Source organism: Arachis ipaensis, chromosome B3 (genome assembly GCF_059453495.1).
Source record: "Arachis ipaensis isolate K30076 ecotype BB chromosome B3, ASM5945349v1, whole genome shotgun sequence".
Taxonomy (NCBI): Eukaryota; Viridiplantae; Streptophyta; class Magnoliopsida; order Fabales; family Fabaceae; genus Arachis; species Arachis ipaensis.
In genome coordinates, this window is record NC_142438.1 from 33,831,451 (window position 1) to 33,853,391 (window position 21,941).

The window sequence follows — 21,941 nt, forward strand, 5'->3', positions numbered from 1 at the left end:
AGTGGACTAAGGGGAAGGGTCTCCTTCCCATTTTTTGGGGAGATCTTTGTTGACGAAATCCTAAAAAATTCTACCACCCTACTACATGAATGCTTACGATGGAATCACCAACCCACAACACTAAAAGCTGACCGTAATTGTAGAATACTCCCGGAAGATTCCCTCTATAGAAGAATAGTCAAGGCATGACTAACGCCCCACTAAAGACACTCGAAGCACTTGCTACACACTATTGAATATTCATTAGCCCTGCTATACAGCAAAGGGCACTAGACAGAGTGAATCCTAACTCTTTACCCTTTGTTGTGCTCTAGAGCTTCTTAAGTCAAGATTTTAGTGCAAGTATTACCAAACCGATGGGCATGACGCAAAGGATTGCAAAGACTTTTCCTGATGGGTTGAATAAGGGCTTAAGAATGAAGAATTTCAGGAATATCTCGCTAGACATAGTAAACACGAAAAAAAATACTAAGAAAAGATAAGACGATAAGGAAGACTCATTTTCCATAGATGACAAAGAGCCCAAAATCAAAATTGGCCAAAAAGAGATTGACATGATCTCTAAAGGCTTCTTGGGAGAAGGAAATCCAACCTCAAATAAACCAACAAGAAAAGACAATCTCACTGCCTCCACATTGAACCTATGCCCAAAGCACTCCATTCCAAACCCCATCTAGCATTTGAGCTAATCGAGGGTCCCAGATTCGCCAATGAGCACCTTGTAATCTCAGGCTCTCAGCCGTTGTTGAAAACACCAAGATGCACATATTGTTCATTGTTCAATGAAGCTTGGCAAACATAAATTTTACCGGTGCTTTAACTCTCCATGCTTATCTGATAGTGAGTTGGAACTCCATAATGACAAACTCATTGGAATTTTGGGACAAAGAATAATTACGGATGTGTATATCCCTTTGTGGACCACACTTAGAAGTTTACACTACATAATAAAAGTCAAGAATGAAATTGTAAGTTGTCAATTATGACTTAGGATACAACGTCATTATGAGAGTTCTAAAATCTTCAACTAGTTCTGCATAAGAATGGCCACATCCCTGCTCAGCATAAAATTCTTCATTAACGAAATATTAATGGAAATCATCAAAAGGGATATAATAATTAGAGGGACGTGTCATAACGCTATCCTCCTTAGAAAATGAAAAATGCCAATCTAGAAGCTAGAAAGACCTAAATTTGTGGTCGTACTCAAGTTAGCAGAGCTTGGTATACCAGAACGAAAAATAGCAGAGCGCCTAGAGCTAGAGGGAGAATTAGAAACTATCCAAGTTGAAAAATAAAAGGAGGAAACAAACATGATCTCAAAACACCACCCACATGAGAGTATTAATTGTAATCATCTACTCTTTCATGAGAGTTTTAATTTTTGTTCTTGTAAGTGTCACAAATTGTAAGGAAATAGTTGAGACTTTGATGCAATTCCAACATATAATCTTGAACTTTTCATATTGGACATTCTCATAACCAAGTACAGTCTCTCTGGCAACCTTAAGAGCTCTATTTATCATCTTCGGATGAACCTGAACATTCAAATCCTGCTTGAGGTGTTCCATGGCCTCCCTTGGTGTCAAATTGTGTTGAGTTGCTAGACGTTTAACTAACTTGTCAGTCACCCACACCCTATCATCCAAATTACTCCCATAATTCCTTCCACAATTATGTTCATCATGAAAAGTCTTAACCTCAAAAGACAGTGTAGCAGAATTCTTAGCAATATATCAACCAAGAATATGTCTCTTTGGCACACCTAGCTCTAACCCTCTCTTTTTCATTCTTAATGTACATGCAGTCCCTGCTTTTTCACACAAAAATATTCTTCAAAGCCATCTTAAACCTCTCTATTGTTGCAAATTGAATTTTCATATCAAACCTCACATTTCCATATTCATTCTCCTCATTAAAATCAGAACCAACAACAACCTTTTCATCCTATGAAGACACAAGGGTAGTAATAAATTATCTCCTCCTCAGACTCATTACCACTATTCGGTTCTCTAACACCTGCCCTTACTGGCCCATTATGTATGCCCACATCCTCAGTAGCCCCTTTTGAGACATGAGACCTAACTCCTGCACCAGGTTCAACTCCACTTGCACTTGACCCATTAAGTCATGTTCCATTATTTCCTAAACTATTTGCACTTGACTTACTTGCACCTCACCCACTATCCATAGCCCTCCTTAAAACATGTCTCTTTCTCCTCTTTCCATCATACTTCTTTGAGGATTTTCATGATGACTACTTCTTTTTCAGTGAGACCTTGGTCTTCTTTGGTGTACTAATCTTTTTCTTTTTCTTTCTATTTTCTCTTAATGATTTTGAATCACTGTTCTCACTCAAGAGCTAGGTGGGAGGGAGATTTGTATGCTTCATTCTCTGTACTTTCATAACTAACATATGAAGAAGAAGATGACTCTGTCTCTACAATCACATGTTCTTCACTAACAAGATGCTCAAAAACATATAAAACTCCTTTGTATCCTCATTGTTCAGGGTGCAATCACACATGTCGTTAATCTCCTTGTCACCCTTCAAAATGTGCAATCCAAGCTCTATGTTAGAGCAACTAGGGTCCAACTAATAAATAGTCTTATATTCCAAAATACCTTAAGCTCTTAAGTAATTCTTCTATGTCCTTCTTATTCACAAAATCAATATCCATGGGAGAAAATATTCTCACCTTTCCATTTCTGTAATGTAAAACTCCACTTCCATGTCTAACAAATCTACCACCATGATGAAACACATGTACAACAACACAAACATCTACATCACATTCAAAACTGACATTATATAACATTCATAATATGGACCAACAAAAATTTGAAACTTCAACATACAAAATGCAGTCGCCTCTGGAAGCTTACTCTTTCAAACCTTAACTCGCAAGTCATCAACATCAGGTGTGTTTTTGGAAGGAATGAAGATGAAGAGTTTCTCTTGGTTAGGGTAAAGTATAAATGATGAAAGCAAATGATGGATTTTATGAAAATATAACCAAGCAAGACAATGCCATTTTTGAACTCTAGGGGGTCGATTTGTCCCAGTTAGGTGTTAATAATATCCATGTGATTAAAAACTTAACATGTCATTATTCCACTGTCTCCCAACCAGTTTCAGGGTCTGTCATAACCATTTCCATGTCTAGTTGGGGTTCGATTGGTCAATTTCCAATCTTCAGGGGGCACTTTGTCTGGCAAACAAATGATTGGAGACCAGAATGGGCATTTACTTTTTAATTTTTTAAAAACATATATACAGGATATTCGGTCCTTAACTATTTATTTGAATACCTATTATATGATTAAATTTTAATATATGTATTAAATGATATAAAAGAGTTTTTATTCAAACTAAAATTGAAGTAATAGTAATTAAATTTGTAGGATTATTTCAAACTAAAATACAGTAAAAAAATAAAAATAGAAAAATATCGTCAAAATTGAAAATACAAGTATACTACATGTAATCATATGAGGTGAAGCCGTCACCATCGTTGTCAGCTCCATCTTGAGGTCCTAGGGTGGTGGTGCTGATGGTAGAATTAGCGGCCAAAGACTTGTTGATGTTACTGGAGGACATCTAGGTAGAAAAAGAGGCGACATGGCTGATGCACTGCTGGACAAGTTGCTCCCCAACTTCTTCCGCATGAAAGAGTATATCTTTGTGACTGTATTCTTCCACTGGTCTAGACCGAACTGATGGTGGACGATGGTCTCCTGGGGACTTCTGATATCCCCTTCGTATCTCTGGTGAGCATGCCCCCACTCGTCCCGCTTTTTCTGGTAGTGTGCCTCCAGCTCTGTGTATCTTGTCCAATATTGCTGAAACTCTCACTCCATGTCTTGTTGCAACTCTCTGTTAAGCAGTGTAACCAGCTCTCTGATATCTACACCTCCACTGGTAGTGAACTCAACATCAAAGAATCGCAGAGAAGTCATGATGGATTGATATCCCATGCCGTAGTCCCTGTTTCGCTTGCGGCTGCCAACTGTCTGCATCCATATCTCATCCTTATATATGGGTGGTGGCTCAGGGCCCTTGTGCAATCTGAGTCGCACTCTCTTCTTGGGCCTTGGCCAGTCAAAAGTTAAACTCAATCTGAAATCGAATAAAATTGAACACAATTTAAATAAACAAATGAATATAATTTATTGAGATATATTTCAGTTTACTAAACTTGCAGAAGCTTTCTCAGATCTCTTGTCAACCCACTTGGTACGGTCATCCTTCCTCGTGTGCATCCTTTGAAAGACCTCACTTTGACGAGGTTTGCAACCCAGCTCGATCTCCTATCCATTGGGTTTAGAATTTTAAGAAGTCATTATATTAGTTTCAACTTTATTAATAATAAAGTAAACATATTAAGTTAATAACTAAAATTTTAAATGATACGAACCATCTTCTTTCCTGTTGCGTTGTAGGTGGTAGACCTTTCGGTGTTCATGGATCCACTGGTCTTGGATGCTTGACTAGCTCGGGCATTAGCCCGGATCGCCCAATAATTCCTTATGTGCTAATACTCCTTTAGCTCGGCGAGAATATCGTCCAGGATTTAGTCTGCAGGAGCACCCTTGTTGTGGATGTCTTCTAGCATCTCCCAGAGGCAATTGGTGGCTTTCACCCGCCAAGCATTGTACATCTTCTGCTCCTCTTTGTGGATGAACTCAAAGTGATCCTACAATATTAAACACAAGTGAATCAGAATAATATAAGTTTATAATTTGAAGTTAAAAAAAAAAACAGTTATTACCTTAAAAATTTGCCACCAAAGATGGCAAACGTGATCTTGAAAACCCAAGTAATCTTCTCTGTTCCCAATTTCGAAGGTCCCAACTGTTATTAAGCGAATAATTTTTACTACATATGCATATTAAATTATAAAATTAATTAAACCTATAAATATAAAATATACCAATCACCCCCATCCCACATTAGCCTTTGTCTAACAGGCTCTGTAGATGGGGCACCCTCTCCTGAGGCTCCAGTTGTCGACAATGTCGGTTGTGACTGCGGATTAGACAATGCCTGTGCCTGGGGTGGTGCCTGGGTCTGAATTGTAGCTATGGATGAGGCTGTGTCTGAGACTACGGCTGTGGAGGCATCTGGTGTATGTCACCCGCTGATGCCAAGGTATCTTTTGTTATTTTTAGGTTTCTTTTTATTTAGTTTTCTTAGAATTAAATAAAAGTTCTTATATTTTTTGTGGAGTTTTGACGACTAATCGTATGTTTGGAGTTGTTTTAAATCAGGATGAAATTAATAAGAAAACACAAGTGAACTTCAAATGAAGTTGGCGTCATGCTTCAAGAGGCCAAGCCCAGCGCCGAATCTCTGAGCTAGGCGCCCAAAATTGCAAGCCCAGTGCCCAGGACAGGTGCCCAGCACGCAGAACAGGCCCCCAGCGCCCTTGCTCCAAGTTGGGCACCCAACCACCAAGCCCAGCGCCAAGACTTGGCTGGGCGCCCAATTCTTCAAGCCCAACGCCCAAATCCGAAGCCAGTACCAAGCCCAACTTCAACTCCCAAGAAGCTATAAAATCAACCCAAGATTCAAGATTTAAATAATTAGTTAGCATTCACTTCTTTTAGAACGATGAGGTTTGGTAGTTATAATTTAGTTTAGGTTAGATTTGAATTATTGTATCGAATTTGAATAAGTAGTTATCTTATCCTTCAGATGTATAGAAGATAAGATTAGTTTTTGAATTTTAAATAGTTAGGAAATTAGATTATAAATAACTGAACAAGGTTCACATCTAGAGGGAATTAAGGAGATCTTGAAGTCTACGGATCAAGAAACTCTTTAGTTTTAGGTTATTTTTTTTTCAACCATGAGTAACTAAACATTCTTTTGTTAAATGTTAGGAGATCTATTTGATTTTATGGATTAGTAATGCAAGTGTTTTCTTTATTTTGATTCATGCTTTTCTATTTTTTCAAGATTGGGTCTCGTTCTTCATCTTTAATGGTTAGAAGTATTGGTAAATATTCTAATTCTGTCTTAGATTCTTTTATTACTTTGAAAAATTTAATATCGAAATTAGCTTGAAACGCTTTCTCATGATTTTTAACTTGACTAGGAATAGTATTTTAAAAGTTGTGTAGCTTTAAATCAAAATCGTTCTTAACTTTTTCTCTTAATTAGTTGACTAAAGAATTGGTGATTCATTAAGTTAAGAGAAATTAGATTGCCAAGGAATTAGAATTTAAGTATAAATGATTTGCTGTGAAAAGATTTTTGTATGAGTCAAAGTAGGAAAACACAAGTATTGCTCTTTCCAAGAATTAAACACCTCTAAAGCCTTTAACATTCATATTATTGATTACTTCTCCAAAGTTTCTAAGCCTTCTGATCTCTCATTCACAATCAACAATCTTCTTTACCCTTTTTTCTTCTATTTCAAGATTCACAATCCTCTTCCCAAGGTTTGATCAATCTAATTAGAGATTCAATTAGACATTGCTTGATTCAATTCGTTAATGGCCGTGGGAACAATATCCACTCACCGTTGTATTACTTAAAGTAATTTGGTGCACTTGCCAATATACGTGCGTATCAGTTTTGCCTCATCAAGTTTTTGGCGTCGTTGCCAGGAATTAATTGATATTGACAACATACTTCCAATTAAATCACTAACTTAGATCTTGTCTTATTTTATTTGCCTTTATTTTTCTTTTTTTCTGTGTAATCCTTCTTTTCTTCTTTATTCCACACGGTACAGTTGATTTCTTGCTATTTTTGTGCAGAGAATTGCATTCTCTTCCATCCAAAAATTGAGAAAATGCTTGCACAAATAAGGAAGAGATCAAGAGCTAGGAGAGAAGAGGTAAAAAGAATGGAATAAGAGAATAATAATGTGAGAAGGACCCTTGGTGATTATACTATACCTACTATTGATAGCTACAGAAGAAGCATAGTGATGCCCACAGTTCAAGCAAATAACTTTGAACTAAAGCCATCACTAATCCAATTGGTATAGCGAGACCAATTTGGTGGTAGCCCGCAAGAGGATCCAAACAAACACATAGCTAGTTTTATGCAGCTATGTAACACAATGAAGAGTAATGGAATTAGCCCCAAAGCCATCTGGCTAAGGCTATTTACATTCTCTTTAAGAGATAGAGCCACACAATGGTTCCAAGCTCAACCATTGGGTAGTATTACTTCTTGGGAGGATTAAGTTAGCAAATTTCTAACTAAGTACTTCCCTCCCAAAAGTTAGTCTGGTTTAGAAATGATATTAATTCCTTTTCCTAAATGGAGGGGAATCGCTCTATGAAGTTTAAAAAAAGTACAAAGAGATACATAGAAAATGTCTACACCATGCCTTTCCCAAGTGGCTTCAAATCCAAACCTTTTATGATGGGATCTCTCAAACCTCAAAAACGATGATTGATTTATCGACTGGAGGTTTTCTACATAGAAAGACCCCTGAAGAGGCATTGGAATTGATAGAAACTGATGACATGTCATCTTAAGTGATTTTTAATTTTTTTTATTATTTATTTTTTTAGGTTTCAATTAGATTTCTTATGTTTTCTAATATAATTTAATAAATAATCAAATATTTTGAGTTTGGATAGTATTTTTATATTTTCAGAAATTTTGGTCTTAAATAGTAGCAAAAATCAAGGTTTTTTTAGGAGAAAAGCACAAAGAAAATTAAAGCATAGCCCAAGAAGTGTAGCAAAAAAAAAAAAAAAACGAAGCTACGGTGCAAGAGGCACGCCTGCGTGAACCATTACCATGCAAGCCACACCCGGCGGATGGTTGGTACACGAAATCGTGATCGCACACTTTTCACACAACTCCATGCAGCTGACCACCAAGTGCACTGGGTCGTCCAAGTAATACCTTACGTGAGTAAGGGTCGATCCCACGGAGATTGTCGGCTTGAAGCAGCTATGGTTATCCTTGTAAATCTCAGTCAGGCGGATTCAAATGGTTGTGAGGTTTTAATAATTAAAATGTAATTAAAACAGAAAATAAGATAGAAATACTTATGTAATTCATTGGTAAGAGTTTCAGATAAGCGTATGAAGATGCTTTGTTCCTTCTGAATCTCTGCTTTCCTATAGCCCTCATTCAATCATTCATACTCCTTTCCATGGCAAGCTGTATGTTGGGGGATCACCGTTATCAATGGCTACCGTTCGTCCTCTCAGTGAAAATGGTCCAAATGTGCTGTCACCGCACGGCTAATCATCTGTCGGTTCTCACTCATGTTGGAATAGGATCCATTGATCCTTTTGCGTCTGTCACTACGCCCAACACTCGCGAGTTTGAAGCTTGTCACAGTCATCCCATCCTAAATCCTACTCGAAATACCACAGTCAAGGTTTAGACTTTTTGGATCTCAAGAATGCTGCCAATTGATTCTAGCCTATACCACGAAGAATCTGATCTCACGGAATGGAGGGCTCTGTTGTCAGGAGAGGCAACCATGCATCGTGAACCATGAGGCTAAGAGATACACACTCAAGCTATTGCAGATAGAATGGAAGTGGTTGTCAGGCACGCGTTCATAGGTGAGAATGATGATGAGTGTCACGGATCATCACATTCATTAGGTTGAAGTGCGAGTGAATATCTTAGAATAAGAAGTAGAGGTGAATTGAATGGAAAAACAATAGTACTTTGCATTAATTCATGAGGAACAGCAGAGCTCCACACCTTAATCTATGGGGTGTAGAAACTCCACCGTTGAAAATACAAAAGTGAAAAAGGTCTAGGCATGGCCGAATGGCCAGCCTCCAAACGTATACAAAAGCATAAAGGTCTAAGGACTAAACATCCAAAGATCAGATTGATAGATTAAAATACAATAGCAAAAGGTCCTATTTATAATGAACTAGTAGCCTAGGGTTTACAGAAATAAGTAAATGATGCATAAATCCACTTCCGGGCCCCACTTGGTGTGTGCTTGGGCTGACCATTGAAGCTTTCACATGTAGAGACTTTTCTTGGAGTTAAACGCCAGCTCTGGTGCCAGTTTGGGCGTTAAACTCCAGCTTTTATGCCAGTTCTGGCGTTTAACGCCAGAATAGGGTAGAAAGTTGGCGTTTAAACGCCAATTTGCGTTATCAAAACTCAGGAAAAGTATGAACTATTATATATTGCTGGAAAGCCCAGGATGTCTACTTTCTAACGCAATTAAGAGCGCACCAATTGGGCTTCTGTAGCTCCAAAAAATCTATTTCCAGTGTAGGGAGGTCAGAATCCAACAGCATCTGCAGTCCTTTTTCAGCCTCTGAATCAGATTTTTGCTCAGGTCCCTCAATTTCAGCCAGAAAATACATGAAATCACAGAAAAACACACAAACTCATAGTAAAGTCCAGAAATGTGATTTTTATTTAAAAACTAATAAAAATATAATAAAAGTAACTAAAACATACTAAAAACTGCCTAAAAACAATGCCAAAAAGCGTACAAATTATCCGCTCGTCACAACACCAAACTTAAATTGTTGCTTGTCCCCAAGCAACTAAAAATAAAGTAGGATAAAAAGAAGAGAATATACAATAAATTTCGAAAACATCTATGAAGATCAGTTTTAATTAGATGAGCGGGGCTAGTAGCTTTTTGCTTCTGAACAGTTTTGGCATCTCACTTTATCCTTTGAAGCTCAGAATGATTGGCATCAATAGGAACTCAGAATTCAGATAGTGTTATTGATTCTCCTAGTTCAGTATGTTGATTCTTGAACACAGTTACTTTATGAGTCTTGGCCGTGACCCTAAGCATTTTGTTTTCCAGTATTACCACCGAATACATAAATGCCACAGACATATAACTGGGTGAACCTTTTCAGATTGTGACTCAGCTTTGCTAGAGTCCCCAATTAGAGGTGTCTAGAGCTCTTAAGCACACTCTTTTTGCTTTGGACCACGAATTTAACCGCTCAGTCTCAAGCTTTTCACTTGATACCTTCACGCCACAAGCACATGGTTAGGGACAGCTTGGTTTAGCTGCTTAGGCCAGGATTTTATTCCTTTAGTCCCTCCTATCCATTAATGCTCAAAGCCTTGGATCCTTATTTTTATTTTACCCTTGCCTTTTGGTTTAAATGACTATTGGCTTTTTCTGCTTGCTTTTTCTTTTTCTTTCTTTTTCTTTTATTTTCCGCCAATTTTTTATTTTTTTTTCCGCAAGCTTTGTATTCACTGCTTTTTCTTGCTTCAAGAATCAATTTTATGATTTTTCAGATTATCAATAACATTTCTCCTTTTTCATTATTCTTTCAAGAGCCAACAAATTTAACATTCATAAACTTCACTATAAAAAATATGCACTGTTCAAGCATTCATTCAGAAAAAAAGTATTGCCACCACATCAAAATAATTAAACTATTTTAAAATTCGAAATTCATATACTTCTTTTTCTTTTTCAGAAAACATTTTTTTCATTTAAGAAAGGTGAAGGATTCATAGGACATTCATAGCTTTAAGGCATAGACACTTAGACACTAGTGATCATGTAATAGGACACAAACATAAATAAAACATAAAGCATAATTTTCAAAAAACGGAAAAATAAGAACAAGGAAATTAAAGAACGGGTCCACCTTAGTGATGGCGGCTTGTTCTTCCTCTTGAAGATCTTATGGAGTGCTTTAGCTCCTCAATGTCTCTTCCTTGCCTTTGTTGCTCCTCCCTCATGACTCTTTGGTCTTCTCTAATTTCATGGAGGAGGATGGAATGCTCTTGGTGCTCCACCCTTAGTTGTCCCATATTGGAACTTAATTCTCCTAGGGAGGTATTAATTTGCTCCCAATAGTTTTGTAGAGGAAAGTGCATCCCTTGAGGCATCTCAGGATTTTCATGATAAGGAATTTCCTTATGCTCTTGTTGAGGTCCATGAGTGGGCTCTCTTTCTTGCTCCATCCTTTTCTTAGTGATGGGCTTCTCCACATCAATGAGGATGTCTTCCTCTTTGTCAATTCCAGCTGAATTGCAGAGGTGACAAATGAGATGAGGGAAGGCTAACCTTGCCAAAGTAGAGGACTTGTCTACCACCTTGTAGAGTTCTAAGGATATAACCTCATGAACTTCTACTTCCTCTCCATTCATGATGCTATGGATCATGATAGCCCGGTCTATAGTACTTCAGACCGGTTGCTAGTAGGAATGATTGAGCGTTGGATGAACTCCAACCATCCCCTAGCCACGGGCTTGAGCTCAAGCCTTCTTAGTTGAACCGGCTTCCCTCTTGAATCTCTCTTCCATTGACCGCCTTCCACACAAATGTCTAAGAGAACTTGGTCTAACCTTTGATCAAAGTTGACCCTTCTAGTGTAGGGGCGTGCATCTCCTTGCATCATTGGCAAGTTGAATGCCAACCTTACATTTTCCGGACTGAAATCTAAGTATTTCCCCCGGACCATTGTAAGCCAATTCTTTGGGTCCGGGTTCACACTTTGATCATGGTTTTTGGTGATCCATGCATTAGCATAGAACTCTTGAACCATTAAGATCCCGACTTGTTGAATGGGGTTGGTGAGAATTTCCCAACCTCTTCTTCGAATCTCACGTCAGATCTCCGGATATTCACTCTTTTTGAGCTTAAAGGGGACCTCAAGGATCACCTTCTTCTTAGCCACAACTTCATAGAAGTGGTCTTGATGGACCTTTGAGATGAATCTCTCCATCTCTCATGACTCGAAAGTAGAAGCTTTTGCCTTCCCTTTCCTCTTTCTAGAGGTTTCTCCGGCCTTTGGTGCCATAAATGGTTATGGAAAAACAAAAAGCAACGCTTTTACCACACCAAATTTAGAAGGTTTGCTCGTCCTCGAGCAAAAAAAAAAAGAAGAGAGTAGAAGAAGAAGAAGAATAGAGGAGATGTAAGGGGTTTAGTGGTTCGGCCAAGGGGGAGAAGTAGTGTTTGTGATATGTGGAAATGAATGAGTGAAGAGGGGTTTATATAGGAGTGGAAAGAGAGGGTAGGGTTTATGTATTAGGGGTTGGGTTTGGGAGGAAAATGGTTTGAATTTAAATTGTGAGGTGGGTGGGGTTTTCGGGGAAGAGTGGGTGGAGGTGATTGGTGAAAAGGTGATGGGGAAGAGAAATGGAGGTGATTGGTAAGGGGTATTTGGAAAAGGGTGTTATGGAAAGGTGTGAAGGAGAGAGAGAGTTGAGGAAGGTGGGGATCCTGTAGGATTCACAGATCCTGAGGTGTCAAGGATTTCTCATCCCTGCACCATGTTGGCGTGTAAACGCCCCTTGGAGTGCCAATCCTGGCGTTAAACGCCAGGTTGCTGTCCATTTCTGGCGTTTAACGCCATCTTTTCTTTCCTTTCTGGCATTAAACGCCAGCTTGTTGCCCTTTTCTGGCGTTAAACGCCAGTCTGGTGCCCTTTTCTAGCGTTAAACGCCCATTATGGTGCCAGACTGGGCGTTTAACGCCCATTCTGCTACCCTTATTGGTGTTTAAACACCAGTAAGATCATCCTCCAGGGTGTGCTATTTTTAATGCTATTTTTCCATTCTGTTTTTACTTTTTCAGTTGTTTTTGTGACTTCACATGATCATCAACCTAAGAAAAACATAAAATAACAATGGAAAATAAATAGATATAATTAAATAAAATTGGGTTACCTCCCAACAAGCACTTCTTTAATGTCAATAGCTTGACAGTGAGCTCTCTTGGAGCCTCACAGATACTCAGAGCATGATGATGGCCTCCCAACACCAAACTTAGAGTTTGAAAGTGGGGGCTCTGTTTGACTCTGCATTGAGAGAAGCTTGTCATGCTTCTTCTCCATGTGTGCAGAAGGAGATCCTTGAGCCTTAAACACAAGGCAGTCCTCATTCACTTGAATGACCAGCTCTCCTCTGTCAACATCAATCACAGCTTTTGCTGTGGCTAGGAAGGGTCTACTGAGGATGATGGATTCATCCTCACTCTTCTCAGTGTCCAGGATTATGAAGTCAACAGGAATGTAAAAGCCTTCAACCTTTACCAGGACATCCTCTACAAGTCCATAAGCCTGTTTCCTTGAATTGTCTGCCATCTCTAGTAAGATTCTTGCAGCTTGCACCTCAAGGATCCCTAGTTTCTCCATTACAGAGAGGGACATGAGGTTTATACTTGACCCTAGGTCACACAGAGCCTTCTCAAAGGTCATGGTGCCTATGGTACAAGGTATTGAGAATTTTCCAGGATCCTGTCTCTTCTGAGGTAATTTCAGTTGAACCAGATCATTCAATTCATTGATGAGCAATGGAGGTCATCCTCCCAAGTCTCATTACCAAATAACTTGGTATTTAGCTTCATGATTGCTTCAAGGTATTTAGCAACTTGCTCTTCAGCAATATCTTCATCCTCTTCAGAGGAAGAATACTCATCAGAGCTCATGAATGGTAGAAGGAAGTTTAATGGAATCTCTATGGTCTCTATATGAGCCTCAGATTCCTTTGGTTCCTCAAAGGGAAACTCCCTTTTGTCCAGAGGACGTCCCATGAGATTTTTCTCACTGGGACTCACGTCCTCCTCACTCTTTCTAGGTTCGGCCATGTTGGTCATGATTATGGCCTTGCACTCTCTCTTGGGATTTTCTTCTGTATTGCTTGGAAGAGTGCTAGGAGGAGTTTTAGTAATTCTCTTACTCAGCTGACCTACTTGTGCCTCCAAATTTCTAATGGAGGATCTTGTTTCATTCATGAAACTTAGTGTGGTCTTAGATAAATCAGAGACTATGGTTACTAAGCCAGAACGACTTTGCTCAGAGTTCTCTGTCTGTTGCTGAGAAGATGATGGAAAAGGCTTGCTATTGCTAAACCTATTTCTTCCACCATTATTGTTGTTGAAGCCTTGTTGAGGCTTCTGTTGGTCCTTCCATGAGAGATTTGGATGATTTCTCCATAAAGGATTATAGGTGTTTCCATAGGGTTCTCCCATGTAATTCACCTCTTCCATTGCAGGGTTCTCAGGATCATAAGCTTCTTCTTCAGAAGATGCTTCTTTAATACTGCTGGATGTAGCTTGCATTCCAGTCAGACTCTGAGAAATCATATTGACTTGCTGAGTCAATATTTTATTCAGAGCCAAAATGGCATTCAGAGTATCAATCTCAAGAACTCCTTTCTTCTGAGTTATCCCATTATTCACAGGATTCCTTTCAGAAGTGTACATGAATTGGTTATTTGCAACCATTTCAATGAGTTCCTAGGCTTCTTCAGGCATCTTCTTCAGATGAAGAGATCCACCAGTAGAGTTGTCCAATGACATCTTGGACAGTTCAGACAGACCATCATAGAATATGCATATGATGCTTCATTTTGAAAGCATGCCAGAAGGACACCTTCTGATCAATTGCTTGTATCTTTCCCAAGCTTCATAGAGGGATTCGCCTTCCTTCTGTCTGAAGGTTTGGACTTCCACTCTAAGCTTACTCAATTTTTGAGGTGGAAAGAACTTTGCCAAGAAGGCATTGACCAGCTTTACCCAAGAGTTCAGGCTTTCTTTAGGTTGTGAGTCCAACCATGTCCTAGCTCTGTCTCTTACAGCAAAAGGGAAGAGCATAAGTCTGTAGACCTCAGGGTCAACCCCATGGGTCTTGACAGTGTCACAGATTTGCAAGAATTCAGCTAAAATCTGATGAGGATCTTCCAATGGAAGTTCATGATACTTGCAATTCTGCTGCATTAGAGAAACTAATTGAGGCTTAAGCTCAAAGTTGTTTGCTCCAATTGCAGGAATTGAGATGCTCCTTCCACAGAAGTCAGAAGAAGGTGCAATGAAGTCACCCAGCATCTTCCTTGCATTGTTGGCATTGTTGTTATTTTCGGCTGCCATGTCTTCTTCTTTTTCAAAAATTTCTGTTAGGTCCTCTCCAGAGAGTTGTGCTTTAGCTTCTCTTAGCTTTCTCTTCAAGGTCCTTTCAGTTTCAGGATCAGCTTCAACAAGAATGCCTTTGTCCTTGTTCCTACTCATAAGAAAGAGAAGAGAACAAAAAAATATGGAATCCTCTATATCACAGTATAGAGATTCCTTGAGGTGTCAGAGAAAAATACGAATAAAGGGATGAGGTAGATAGAGAAGAATTCGAACATATAAAGAAGGAGAGAGTCCGAATTGCTAATAGAGGAAAAGTGTTAGTCCTTAAATAGAAGGAGATGAGAAAGGGGGAAATTTTTTCGAAAACAAATTTTGAAATAATTAAAAGAAATTTTGAAAAAGTGGTTAAGTAATTTTGAAAAAGATTTTGAAATTAGTAATAAAAAAGATATGATTGAAAACTATTTTGAAAAAGATGTGGTTGAAAAGATATGATTCAGAAGATTTTATTGAAAAGTAATTTAAAAAGATTTGATTTTAAAATTAATGACTTGGCTAACAAGAAATTCAAAAGATATGATTCTAAAATTCAAATTTTGACCCTTTCTTAACAAGGAAGTAACAAACTTGAAATTTTTGAATCAAATCATTAATTGGTAGCAAGGATTTTCGAAAATAGTGAAAGGAAAATGGAAAAAGATTTGATTTTGAAAAAGATATGATTGAAAAAGATTTGATTTTGAAAAATTATGAAGATTTGAAAAAGATTTGAATTAAAAACTAACTTACCTCCCTTGTGTTGTCCTGGCGTTAAACGCCCAGAATGGTGTCCATTCTGGCATTTAACGCCCAAAATACTACCCTTTTGGGCGTTTAACGCCTAGCCAGGCACCCTGGCTAGCGTTTAAACGCCAGAATTCCTTCTTCACTGGGCGTTTTGAACGCCCAGCTTTTTCTCTGTAATTCCTCTGCTGCATGTTTTGAATCTTCAATTCTCTGTATTATTGACTTGAAAAGACATAATTTTAAAAAAAATTTGAATTTTTAATGATGAGAAACAACAAAATGAAGCTAATCATGGAAAACTAAAATCAAATAAACAATGCATGCAAGACACCAAACTTAGAAATTTTCATATTAGAGATACTAACAAATTGAGAATGCACATGAGAAACAACAAAAGACACAAAACAAGAGAATTTAAAGATCAGACAAAGACAATCATCAAGTACAGCTTGAAGATCAATGAAGAACATAATGTATATATTCGAAAAATGCAAGAAGATTAAAAATATGCAAGACACCAAACTTAAAAATAGACACTAGACTCAAACAAAAAATATAAATTATTTTTTATTTTTATGATTTTATAATTTTTTTTTTGTATTTTTTTTCGAAAATTATTTGGAAAAAGAAAATAAGGGATTCAAAATTCTTAATGAGAATTCCAGGAATCATGCAATGCTAGTCTAAAACTCCGTTCCAGGAATTAGACATGGCTTACTAGCCAGCCAAGCTTTCAGTGAAAGCTTCGGTTCAAAACACTAGACATGGCCAATGGCCAGCCAAGCTTTAGCAGATCATTACATACAACAGCTAAATTGATGAGAAAGACAAAGAAGCTCTTCTAAGGATAAGTGAAACCTCGGTCCAAAAGATTAGACATGGCTTAACAGCCAGCCAGGATTCAACATATCTCATGAAACTCTAGAATTCATTCTTAAAAATTTTGATGAATTTAATAGAAATTTTTTTTTGAAATTTTTTTCGAAAATAAAAAGAATAAAAAGCTTAAAAATAAAATAAAATTACCTAATCTGAGTAACAAGATGAACCGTCAGTTGTCCAAACTCGAACAATCCCCGGCAACGGCGCCAAAAACTTGGTACACGAAATCGTGATCGCACACTTTTCATACAACTCCGTGCAGCTGACCAGCAAGTGCACTGGGTCGTCCAAGTAATACCTTACGTGAGTAAGGGTCGATCTCACGGAGATTGTCAGCTTGAAGTAGCTATGGTTATCCTTGTAAATCTTAGTAAGGCGGATTCAAATGGTTATGAGGTTTTAATAATTAAAATGTAATTAAAACAGAAAATAAGATAGAAATACTTATGTAATTCATTGGTAGGAGTTTCAGATAAGCGTATGAAGATACTTTGTTCCTTCTGAATCTATGCTTTCCTATAGCCTTCATCCAATCATTCATACTCCTTTCCATGGCAAGCTGTATGTTGGGGGATCACCGTTCTCAATGGCTACCGTCCGTCCTCTCAGGGAAAATGGTCAAAATGCGCTGTCACCGCACGGCTAATCATCTGTCGGTTCTCACTCATATTGGAATAGGATCCATTGATCCTTTTGCGTCTGTCACTATGCCCAACACTCGCGAGTTTGAAGCTCGTCACAGTCATCCCATCCCAGATCCTACTCGAAATACCACAGACAAGGTTTAGACTTTCCGGATCTCAAGAATGCTGCCAATTGATTCTAGCCTATACCACGAAGACTCTGATCTCACGGAATGGAGGGCTCTGTTGTCAGGAGAGACAACCATGCATCGTGAACCAGGAGGCTAAGAGATACACACTCAAGCTATTGCAGATAGAACGGAAGTGGTTGTCAGGCACGCGTTCATAGGTGAGAATGATGATGAGTGTCACGGATCATCACATTCATCAGGTTGAAGTGCGAGTGAATATCTTAGAATAAGAAGTAGAGGTGAATTGAATGGAAAAACAATAGTACTTTGCATTAATTCATGAGGAACAGCAGAGCTCCACACCTTAATCTATGGGGTGTAGAAACTCCACCGTTGAAAATACAAAAGTGAAAAAGGTCTAGGCATGGCCGATTGGCCAGCCTCTAAACGTATACAAAAGCATAAAGGTCTAAGGACTAAACATCCAAAGATCATATTGATAGATTAAAATACAATAGCAAAAGGTCCTATTTATAATGCACTAGTAGCCTAGGGTTTACAGAAATAAGTAAATGATGCAGAAATTCACTTCCGGGGCCCACTTGGTGTGTGCTTAGGCTGAGCATTGAAGTTTTCACATGTAGAGACTTTTCTTGGAGTTAAACGCCAGCTCTGGTGCCAGTTTGGGTGTTTAACTCCAGCTTTTATGCCAGTTCTAGCATTTAACACCAGAATAAGATAGAAAGTTGGTAATTAAACACCAGTTTGCATTATCAAAACTCGGGAAAAGTATGAACTATTATATATTGCTGGAAAGCCCAGGATGTCTACTTTCTAACACAGTTGAGAGCACGCCAATTGGGCTTCTATAGCTCCAAAAAATCCATTTCGAGTGCATGGAGGTCAGAATCCAACAGCATCTGCAGTCCTTTTTTAGCCTCTGAATCATATTTTTTCTCAGGTCCCTCAATTTCAGCCAGAAAATATCTAAAATCACAGAAAAATATACAAACTCATTGTAAAGTCCAGAAATGTGATTTTTATTTAAAAACTAATAAAAATATAATAAACAGTAACTAAAACATACTAAAAACTACCTAAAAACAATGCAAAAAAGCGTATAAATTATCCGCTCATCAATGGTTCCCACGCCCAGCGCCCCTCCTAGCATGCCCTGCAGACTCCCTTGCAAGCTCCTGCACGCCTGGCGGACCTGATACTCCTGGAGGATGAAATATTGGGCTTTTGCCCAATTTCTCTTAATACAAGCTTGGTTTGAAGGCAATTACAACTCTTGGATTCAATCATTAAGGCCCAAGACTAATTATCCACATCATTAGAAGCCTTAATCATGTTCAGAACATTGAATATTCTAGAAGATTAGTTATTAATTATTTCTAGAAATATAAGAAGTTTGGTCGTTTAGATTTGATTTAAATTATCCATTTTTGAATTTGAATAAGAGTCAGTAAGCAGTTTTCTTGTTTTCCTCTCCAAAAGATAAGTGATTATCTTATCGTTTCTATCCGAAGGATAAGATTAGCTTAGTTTTGAATTTTAATTTTAGAATTCAGGCTATAAATAAGTGAGCATAACTTACAGAGAAGATCATTAAGTCCTCGGACTACTTCTCTTCTTCTTATTTTTCTTACTTCTTCATGGGTTACTAATTCCTTGTCAAAGGATTAGGAGTTCTGTTTATGTTTTGTATAGATAATTAATCTACGTTTATTTTATTTCGAAGTCTTGCATTAATCTACTTCATGATTGAGTTATTCGTTCTTCATTCGAATTGGATCGAAAGGTAAGCTAATTCTTTTTTGATTCTTTTATTATAATTGGAAAATTTGATATTTGAATTAAAACTTGAAAACTCTTTCACATAACTATTTGAATTCGGCTAGGAATAATGGTTCAATTAGTGTGTAACACATATATAATTTTCAACCACTCTAATTTTGAATAAGCGACATATAATTCAGATTAGAACAACTTTTGAAAATTATGTTTTCTTTTAATATTTAACAGGACAGGACTAGCTTGAATACGTGACATATAATTCGACCTAAGTACTATTTTTAAATCTTATTTGAATCTAGAATCAGTTTTTGTGCTTAATCTCTTGATTAATTAATTGATGTCTAATTAATGTTTGAGAAACTGAGGAGCCAAAAAATTGAAAATCAGTTACTAAAAGTTTTGTTGTGAAAGATCTTTATAAACTTTACGATAAATAAACAAGATTGGTTTTCCTAAAGTATATGCATCTCCAAAGTCCTTGACTCGCATCATTACTGTCTCCTCTCAATTCATTACTCAAGTTCACTATCTGTGGCATCCAAAGATTCAGCACTCGAGATTCCCAATGCTCCCAACAAGATACTCTCTTGTCCTCTTTGATCATCAATCAAGTTTTATTAATCTAATCAGGCTTTTTAATCGAAAATTTGCTTGTTCAATTCTTTAATCCTCATGGGAATGATATCCACTCACCGAGGTATTACTTGTGCAATCTGGTGCACTTGTCGGTATCCGTGAGCTTTAATTTTTGCTCATCAAAAATAGTGGCGGCTAATAATTTCATGTACTCATCTGAAAGGTCCACTAAAAAGAGGGTGATGGCATTGGACACTATGGATGCAATTCTAGCTCAAAATAGACTAATGACTCAACAACTCTCCTCACTTATAAAACAACTCAGACATAGGCAATTTGTAGCCATTGGAACTCAAGCCTTATGTGATATATGTGGAGGTTCACACCCGAGCAAGGAGTGTGAATTGAGCAAAAAATACTATTTGTAAGAACCTGAATTAATTAATATTTTAATTAAAATAAAATAAAAATATAATTTAATTATCCAAAATAGCTTTAAAATGATAAGAAATATTAAAATAGAATATTCAATGAAGACAATAGAATTTAGCGTAAAAATCTTATTTATCGCGTAAAAGCGCGTACCGGCTCTGATTGGAACGGTACAGTAAGTGAGAAAACAAATTAGATTATGAGTGAATAAATTTAGAAAATTGAATTTATTAATTTAGAAATATAAAAATAATTTATAATTGAAAACCAGACAACAATTTTAATGGTTTTGTCCCGAAATTGGACCAACAGACCTAAAACGCTAACCGGTTGGATTGGATCCAAATCGGGTCCAAGCCCAACCGATATATAAGTTCATTAAGAGGCATTCAGCCTCATTATTCAGAAAAAAGAGAGTGGGAGGCACTGAAATGGAAAAGGAAGAAGAGAGGAGAAGTTACTATTTACTCTAACGTTAAATCGCTCATAACTTGAGCTATGGTGCTCCAATTTGTGTGCCCTTTGTGGCCACGTAAAGCTCTCTCTAGGTCCGTCATTTCTATCTAAACAAAGTGGTAAGATTCTCGAAATCCATGCTCCATTTCCCTACCCTAACAGATTTTGCATTTTTGGATTTGATTTGAGTGGGTTTTGTGATTTTGGTTGTTTAGGTGGTGATTAATCTTGGGTGATTAGTGTGTTTCACCCCAAGTTTCATTGGATTAGGTAAGGTTTTACTAAACCCTTGTATTTAGTTTATTATTGTGAATTCTAAGTTGATTTTAGTGAAATTGCATGATATTAAATTGAGAATTGGTGTTTGTTGGAGTTAAATTATCTATTTGGAGCATTTAGATTGAGTTTGGTGGCTGTTTGGACTTGGAAGCTTAGTTGGAGGTCATTTGGTGATTTGGAGCTTGTGCAGAAATCGGTCAAGTATAGTTTCGGTTAGGTAATATATAATGTTTCGTGAAAATTAGGCTAGTGGACCTTAGGATAGGATTGAATTGATTGTTGATAATTATTGAATTGATGATGTATGTTGTTGATCATTAATGTGGTGATTAATTTGGATGAAAATGGATGTTAAAGAGTATTAGTGATGATAAATAATGAATGATGTTTATGAAGAGTTAAAATGTGCAAAATTGTTGATATTGTAATCTTGATTTGGAAACTGTAGATTTGGTTGAACTATGAAGAGAAGAGATGGAAAATTGAGTAAAATAGGTGTGAAAATACTTGAGGTGTAATGAAATAGTAAATTATAGTGTGTGATAGTGATTTGATGATGATTTTGATTATGTTAAAGTTTGGTTTGAATTGAAGTTTTGAAAACTAGAGAACTTTGTTAAATTTTGTAAAATCTTGTTTTTGATTAACTTTGACGAGGCATAACTTGGCCTCCAGAATTTTTTTTTATGAAAGTTGGGTCCGAGGGCTTTAAGACGTTTGAAAAATGGGCAAAAATATTTTAAAACAAAAAAGTTATGCGCATTTGAAGTTCGACACTAAATCTGAATTCTGCAGCTTTCTAAAGTTTCTAAGATTTTCAAACCATGTGTATGCGGATAGTGCACGCGATGTAGGGATTGGGTGCTATAAGGCACCCATGCGTACGCGGCACTGGCATGCGTACGCGGCACTGGCATGCGTACGCGAAAGTGTCACTTTTACAGGCATGTGTGCGCGGCATGTTGCACGCGACATAAGTCTCCCTTACTGTTTTGAGGACTCACGTACGCGAGTGTAGAATGCGTACGCAAGTTGGGCGTTTTGACACCCATGCGTACGCGGACCGGGACATGCGTACACATGACCTCTGTTTTGCTGAAAACTTATTTTTCTTCATTCCAATGATTTCTCTAGCTTTCTAAACTTTCTTAACTACTATTTAAGACTTATAACAAGTG

General features: G+C 37.5%; 1 protein-coding gene and 1 non-coding gene across 2 annotated transcripts; one reads left to right on the forward strand and one right to left on the reverse strand.

The window, feature by feature from the left end:
• Positions 1-3,852: 3,852 nt before the first annotated feature.
• Positions 3,853-4,466, reverse strand: LOC110269635 (uncharacterized). Its single transcript, XM_021117553.2, has 3 exons — positions 4,419-4,466; positions 4,235-4,311; positions 3,853-4,120 (listed from the first exon to the last, which is right to left on the reverse strand). The coding sequence occupies exons 1-3, from the start codon at positions 4,464-4,466 to the stop codon at positions 3,853-3,855; spliced, it is 393 nt and encodes a 130-aa protein (XP_020973212.1).
• Positions 4,467-14,307: 9,841 nt separating this feature from the next.
• Positions 14,308-14,411, forward strand: LOC148570266 (small nucleolar RNA R71). The gene has a single exon (XR_015908543.1). It is a non-coding gene; the product is annotated as a small nucleolar RNA R71 (small nucleolar RNA).
• Positions 14,412-21,941: the final 7,530 nt, after the last annotated feature.